General features: G+C 41.2%; 1 protein-coding gene across 1 annotated transcript in view; it reads left to right on the top strand.

The window, feature by feature from the left end:
• Positions 1–14: 14 nt before the first annotated feature.
• tubgcp6 (tubulin, gamma complex associated protein 6) overlaps positions 15–8,089 on the top strand; it is a 30,773-nt gene continuing 22,698 nt past the window's right edge. Inside the window, exons 1-9 of the mRNA XM_053427024.1 lie at positions 15–329; positions 693–1,498; positions 1,666–1,829; positions 2,445–2,652; positions 3,611–3,769; positions 4,610–4,731; positions 4,875–4,938; positions 5,040–5,149; positions 5,338–5,429. Coding sequence (XP_053282999.1) covers positions 713–1,498; positions 1,666–1,829; positions 2,445–2,652; positions 3,611–3,769; positions 4,610–4,731; positions 4,875–4,938; positions 5,040–5,149; positions 5,338–5,429 — 1,705 coding nt within the window. The 5' untranslated portion in view covers positions 15–329; positions 693–712. The remainder of the gene's footprint in view (positions 330–692; positions 1,499–1,665; positions 1,830–2,444; positions 2,653–3,610; positions 3,770–4,609; positions 4,732–4,874; positions 4,939–5,039; positions 5,150–5,337; positions 5,430–8,089) is intronic.

Genomic DNA, 8,089 nt, shown 5'->3' with positions numbered 1-8,089 from the left:
CCAAATGTTGTAGCGCCGCGAGAGACACTGACAGATGAGTGAAGCTAACAGTTCGCTTCTCGCTAGCTACAGTTACCTCAGTGTTTATAAACTGGCCGTAAAGCACTGAAACAAGAAACCACTGAATGATACAGACCCTGTCGGACCTGCTCAGAGTCTTCACCCACAGAGCGTCATGTGCTCCACAGCTAAACTCAACACGGAAACGTATTGGTAGAGATGTAGCTGGCTAATAACAAACGGTAGCATGCATGGGAAGCAGTCGCCTGTGGAGGATACAAGCCTGAAGCTGTCCCCTGAATAAACCGATAGCAAACCAAACCAAGAAGGTAAATCGTGTCAAAGAGCATTTTAGCGTATTACTAGTTTGATTATCAAACACGCAGTTTGATGTTTTAAACGTTAGCCTGAGTTAGCATAGCTAAACTGTGTGGCTTACCTGTGTCTGGTGCCCCATGTATATCTAAACTAATGCACATATGCACATAGGGTGACATGCACATATATGCCCTGAATGAATGTGTGTGTGAATGGATGAAGTGCAAAACTGTACTGTAAAGAGCTTGGAGTGGTCATCACGACTAGAAAATCTCTCTATAAATGCAGACCATTTACCTTATCCTAGTGCTGAGCTTCTTCTGACAGGGAAACAGAGCTGTTCCCACTAACATCCTTTTATTTCCCTACTACAGGCTGAGGCAACAGTGGCACCATGTACTCAAGCCCAAATCACCCCATGAAGCCCAATTGCAACAGCAGCAGCATCACTGAGTTGCTGGGTACCCTGTGTGACTGCAGCCTGTCTGGAGTGTCATGGAAGCGTCGAGCCCTGGGTGGAGTCTCAAAGGAAGGATTCCGTAGGGCTCTAAAGAGGCGTGCTTACGATGCCCTGCTATCCAAACTGTTTCTGGATGGTAGCAAAGTTTCATCCTCAGGACCTAGTGCCACGGCTCAAACACCGCCTAGAAACAGAGTCCTGATGATATGCTTTGACTTGCGGGTGGCAGGGTGCAGAGAGGAAGCAGAGAGGTTGGAGGACCAGCTCGGGAGGCTGCCGGAGGAAGCGTCCTCTGGCCTGAAGGAAATAGACGCAGTTCTTGAGCTCCTTGTGCACTTGGCTGGTTCTGCACCTCCACCCTCTACCTCTTTTAACAGGGACTACATGAGACGAGAGCGGCCCGTGCTGCGGAGGCCTCAACCCTGGGGCTACCAGAGCGAAGAGCTTCAGCGGCTAGAGGCCAGGGCTTGGGGGCTAGTCTGTGGGGAGGAATGGGGGACTTTGGAGAGTTTCTGTGAAACTCAGGGGTTGATGGATGCCCCTCCAGGTACAGGGCTGCTAGCTCTGAGGACCAAATTGGAAGTTGAAGAAAAATTTGAGAAGGACACCAGGATGACACTGTTTGGAGCACTGCAGCACACTCGCACTTCAGACATAGATATAAGACTGGACCTGCCTCCTGTTCCCAGTAATATTGATGTGACTGGGCTGGCTATCAGGGTAGGACACTATGGCTTAAGATAGTATTTTAGCTACACATTGTTTATTTTGTGACTTTTTTTTAGATATACCTTGTTCAGCCTGAGGTCGGGTTTATAGCTGTGACCTTGTTTGATTTAAGTGTTAAGCACTGAGCTGATAGTCAGTCTTATTATTTCTCTGCACAGGTCCCCACCTGTTCAGATCAGTCTGAGGATGAGGGCTTCCAGTCGTCGTCCAACCTGACCCCAGACTCTCAGTCAGAGCCCAGCCCCGTTCCAGACATTGATATATGGGAGGCTGCCCGCACTTTTGAGCCCGGAAGACGCCGCTGTTGGGAGTCTGTGGGACGGTTAGTGCCATGTCTCTGTAGGAACTTTTAAAGCACCTTAATCATTGTCATTGTCAAATTACTCTCCAGTGAAGATTTTAATGTCATGTAATTCATTATTCATTTGCTAATAATATCCTTGCTTTCCTCACTGTTCAACCTACTGATTATTGGGGATATAGTGATTAATCATTAATGAATTAGATTAATAAATTCAATGATTTATCATTAATCACAATATCAAAAAGTTGTCCATAGGTTTTCTGTTGATCGAGTGTTACAATGCAACAACGTAACACAAAGTCCAATTAAACAAAGAATAGGATGTGATTAAGCAAGCAACATAAGCCCTTTTCAGACATGACCTGAGAGTAAATTAAAAAAAAAACTACATAGTTTACCCACCGTTTGACACCAGCATCTGCTATTATCATCACAAACTCTTTAGACATGTTTGTCGATGTCTTCTACATATGTGTCACTACATTTTTTTTTTACCCGGAGATCTTATTATTTATTAATTTGTTTCCATCTTTGAGACTGTCTCGTGCTACAAGCGTGATCAACATTGTATTTTCACTCTCCCCCTCTCGGGAACAGAACTAAAGCCGATTGCCACTCTGTTTCTCTCACCAGCCCACCAGGGAAAAGTGAGTCTCTCTACCTAACAGAGGGAGGCAGGGAGGCCTTCGACCAGCTCTATCGTCTTTGGGAGGGGGAGATGAGGGTGGTGAGCACTGGGACCCTCTCCCCTGTCCTCCCGCTGGACTCTCAGACACAACTGGTTTCCAACCTCCTCAACGTCCTGATCGGAGTGGCGTCCACAACGTTCCCTCTTAACCAGGTGCATTTAATGATTATCATTTCAGAGTCTATAATATGCAATAAAAAGAAAATGATTGTTGTTTTAGGGCTCTGTCACACCGAAGAAATAACCGTGAGTGAAGTTATAAAAGCACTGCAACAGCACATAATTACTAAATCCCACTAGAGAAAAGGGAATCAGGCAATGAGATTTAGCAGACACCTCATACATCTGTGATAAGCTAGGAAACCCTGTTGATTTATAACTGCATATTTACTCTGTTAAAATAAAACAAGACAAAATGTGACAGTGTCAAGCACACACTTGAGTCACAAAACATTAAATGATGAAGATATAAATGAAAATATTCTCAATGCTAAAACAACAGTAACCACAAGAGAGCTTTTCTGTTGCTTTATTGTTTCCCATTAAGTTTTTATATTTCCAGAAGACAACATAAATCGAATCACAATTCCCTTGATTACTCTCTTACCCTTTACGTTGTTTCTCTAGCTGACATGTATCATTAACATGGAGGCTAGAACAAAATATGGACACAATATCTTGAAAAACGTCATAATATAACTTAATAAAATGTTCATGCATCAAATTCCTCATGTGAGATTCTTGTTCAGACGGTCAGAGAAGTGTTTACTTAACTCAAAAGTAATCTTGGAAGCTGTGGTGTGTGATGGTGCATAATACTGTCAGTGTTGTTTTCGTCAGCCCGGAAGGATTTCTTTTCCATCTCTAATAAAAGAACGAGAAGGACAAAATAACAAATGTCTGAGAATGTAATTCAGTCAGATATAAATGCACCACCATACCTTCTGAAATCACCATGGAGGTGACTCTGACAACCTCAACAAAAATTCAATAACATGAGCTTAAGTAAGACCGTCTTTGCTGCAAGGCTATTTTATTGGATGTTATTAGACCGTAAGCTTATTCTCTCGATGTTCGGCCACCATCTGTAAATATGTTATCTGCTTCCCAGAGTATTCAGTTTGATGTCAGGCCTGGAGTGTGCATCTCGGGAGCCTCTCCAGAGAGCGTGTCTCGTCTCCTGAGGGAGGTGGCCCAGTACGGCACCAACTACTTGAGGCTGAGTAACTTTACTCTGAAGAGTGCCGACAAGAAGGGCCTAGTCTTCCAGGTATGTGTGTATAATCCTCATTAATACCACTGAGACTGCACATCTTACATCTACTTTTCTCTACATGTATTCTGTTGGGAACAGATGCTACAAGTTGTAATTCATTTCATTTCCAAATACTTTGTATACACATATACAAATCATACAATTTTATTTCAAATTTAAGTTATACATTTATAATTATGCTACTTAAAGAAATTATGAAATACACAAATGTAAGTGATTGTGATAAATCCTTAGCTCATCCACGATATCCAACACCATGAAGATATATTAAAGGATGGGTTCCCTGTGACCCATAATCGGAGAGAGATGAGTTTTGCTCAGCACATAATTATATCTATTAATTATTTTCTACCAACTAAAACTAACAATGGTGGAGTGTGAACCAGATAGTAATCACAACGGGAGCAATTTTTAAAAAAATTACCAATATTGGATTATCGCGACAGCCCTATTCCGGCTCAAACTGGCCATGAAAAGATTTACTTTTACTGTGATTTCTGGTGAATTTGGATCTAAATCCTGTTTTCTATTTACAAATATATATTTTATATAAGCTTTCAGCATCTGTGTTAGATGTAGTGGATATCTTAGCATTTATGTGACAGTTTCCCTCATTTGTGTATCTTTTTGAGCAGAGGATGATTGAAGTATCTTCCACTTTAATTCAAGCCAAACTCAGACTGAATACACTTTCAGATGAAATTAGGACTGTCCCCAATATTAAGTACAAAATGCATAATATGTTATAAGAAAGGTTCAATTATCAATCTATGCACAAGTTCAACTGAGCTGTTCAGTGGTTTTACATCTGCAAATAACCTGTTTCTCTCAAAGGCTTTCACAGGAGGTCTCAGGAAGTATCTGCATTACTACAGAGCTTGTGTTCTCAGCACTTCACCCACACTCAGCCTGTTGACCATCAGCTTCCTCTTTCGTAAAGTTGGCCGCCAACTCAGGTGAGGTCAAGTCCTTTTCTTTTGTTGGTGTTTAGCGTGCATGTCACCCTTTTAAACCTCACCTGGTCATCCGTACAGTCGTGTCCAGACAGTAAGGACCTTGATGCAAATATCATCTGATCTCTGCTTTCTTTTAATTCAAGGTACCTGTCAGAGCTGTGCTGTGTTGACGGGCCTTTGGGTGTGGGCCAGGCTTCCTTCCCTGCAGTGAGTGCTCTTTTATCTGCAAACTGCAATATGTCATCCATCATGGCTGTGTTTAGCCTATCAGATGGGGTGTCAGCTCTGTGCCATGTGGCTCTCCTCAGGGTGTTAAACTGCTGTCCTACCTGTACAATGAAGCACAGCATAACTGCGGCAACGAGAACTATCCGGTCCTGCTGTCGCTGCTGAAGAGCTGCTGTGAACCCTACACAAGGTCAGTCACTGAGCTCCTCTTACAAACATGTCCTTAAAACCAAATATATGACCCAATAATGACCTTGCTCCCTATTATAACCAAAGAACATGACTTTACTTCACTGATTAGTGGAACTTGCTGTATTGATCTGTTTTCTACAGACTTGTCAGGATGGTGTGTGACTGTTTTTACTGTGCTTCACTCAGGTTTGTGTATGACTGGGTGTATAGTGGCGTGTTCCGGGATGTTCATGGCGAATTCATGATCCAGGTCAACGAGGAGTACCTCAGCTCCAGAGGTGAGTTGACACACACACGCTGTCCCAATAAACACTCTGGCTTCAGTCAGCAGGTTCTGAAAATGAGAGGCCTCGCAGACAGATTGTCTAGCAGGAAAAAAAAATAGATTTCATTACAGACTTTATTGCCTAGTTGGATTTGTCCTTGTGTCTATAAAGGACGTCATGAAGTTATTGGATGATAATCAGTGGGAAACAGAATCAGCGACCACAGCTGTGGGGACCAGAGCCATCTCCGCTCAGTAAGCCACAGGGACAAACACAAATGAATGCTCTTCCTTTATTCTCCTCAGTTGGCACACCATGCTGGGTAAAACAAAACATTTTACAACATAAATTAGTTTTTTCTTTCGTTCTTACATCTTCTCTTTTGTAATTGCCCTTGACAAATCTAATCTGGCTGAATATATTTTTAGTCCAATTAATGACTCGAATCCTTAAGGAGCGCAGGAGAGTGAATTGGAGACAGGAGGTGATGAGGCTTACAGGCAGATAAAGACACACCCATCTGCACTCTGCAGGAACTGAACTGCTTCTGTTGCCTTGGTCACGCTGCTCTTCAATGCCATGTCCCGTTACATGTCTTCAATCGTTTTCATTACCAAGACTAGATTTTAATATTAACTGTTTCATATGAAGACGCATTCAAACTTTATTGAGTGTTACAATTAGGACTGCAACTAACCATTATTTATATTGCCAGTTAAATTGCTGATTATTTATTTGTTATTTTTAGAGATTTATAATTTGTTTTAAAAAAAATCAGATAAAAACTCAACCCCAAATCCCATGTTTTGTCTATCTAATGGTCCGAAACTAATAAAACGTATAATCTAGCCATTTTTAGATGTGACATGCGAGTAAAATTCTGAGAATTGGTCACTGAGTTAAACCACAGTTTGCCTTTTATACATGCACAACGCAGCGGGAGGTTCACTGCACAGACACGTTCACAACAGCAACAAATACCCCACGTTATTCAGGTGAGAGGTGGAGCAGCCGGGTGCAGCCAGGTGCAGCAGACAGGGGCAGGAAGTGACATATTATTTCCATTTTTGCGTCTGTCGTGCGTTAAAAATGCCATCAGCTCCCCCCACTCGTTCATGGTGAAACCAGCGGGGGATCCCCTCCTGTATTCACACATCGAATTCTGTTCAACTCAGACATTGCGTTCGCACATGCACCTCGTCTGGAGAAAATCCAGAGGATCTGGAGTTCAGTGCATGTCTGAAAGCAGCTTATATAACTTAGGCCGTTAGAGGTTGTAGTAGAAAAATTAACTAAACATGGTTGACAAACTATTTTGTATTTGGATAGTAAGTTTCTGCAGCCTTGTAGAAGACTTTTATGACTTGTATTTACATACACCAAATGAGTTGAGCTGTTTTATGGTGGGAACTGTTTATGACGTGAATACGTTGAGACCATTTGTGACTTAATTACCCATCAAAGGAAGTAGTGGTATGTCTTCTTATCACCTAAGGAAACACATGTGAATCAGCTGCTAATGTTTAGATTCCTCTCCTTACCCCACCATGGAACCTGTCTAGATTGGCTCAGAGGGACAGCCCTAAATCCTCCTATGTAAGACCTGTGTTTTTGACCGTTCTGCATCCTCACTCTGAGATCCTTGTGGTTTCCCTGTGTTGATCCTTTCTGCAGAAAGCCCCTTATTAAATACACGTAGATAACTTTGTTGTTTCCAGCCTCTTGTATCTCCAGATTTATATCACAAGTCTATTAATCAAAATAATAACAAAAGACAATGTCATTGTGAAGCATGTGGTATAATGGGAGTCGTTGTCTTCACTATTTCTTGTCCTTTTATCTTCTTGGGGACGCTTTGTTCCACATTTGCTCTTTACTGGAAGAGCTTCGGCGACAGAATGTGCGGCAAAGGGCAATGAGGATCCGTGATCTATTAAGAGGGACAAATATTTGTGGAAGAGCAAAAACAGACGACAGGCTAACTGGGTAGCAGTGTGTTTTGCCTTCAGTTAACATCATTTGCCCCAGAAGTTATAGCAGAGACAGAAAAAGCCACTGGAAAAATGGATATGACCCGATTAAAAGGATATCAAAATGTAATGTTTTGAATTAAACTGGAGATTTCTCTGGCTTTGGACATCGTTTGAAACACTTTGGATAATGTAAGAGCACAATTCAACAAGATTAATAATATAGGTCTAGTTATTATTTACACATTTTACTCATCAAGATAGTTGCTGATATGATTTTTTCCTTTTTAATTGACTTTTTATTGCATTAACCAACAGCAATTTGACACAAAACTAATACTTTAACTAAAAATTATTATTCATGTCATAGTATAGTCTTATTTTAAATGAATATCCATTTTATTTATTTATTTTTGAATATCCAACACATTTACAGTGTTGGACCGACAAACCAATACTGAAAATGACAAAACAATGCATAGAGGAAGTAAATTTCAGATTAATTGATGAAAATATATTTGAGCTGCAACCTCATATTAGTGAATTTTTTACGAGTATATACTAATTTTGTTTAAACTGTGTTCCCCAAACAGTACACACAGTGATTGCGTCATTTTGACAGTAGTCAATAAATATTGTTTTATATGAATCAGTATAGCCTGTCCAAATACTGTATGTCATGCAACACCCCATTGAAGGTCA

This window comes from Pleuronectes platessa, chromosome 7, assembly GCF_947347685.1.
Source record: "Pleuronectes platessa chromosome 7, fPlePla1.1, whole genome shotgun sequence".
Classification (NCBI taxonomy): Eukaryota; Metazoa; Chordata; class Actinopteri; order Pleuronectiformes; family Pleuronectidae; genus Pleuronectes; species Pleuronectes platessa.
This window is presented reverse-complemented; position numbering and strand designations above follow the sequence as displayed.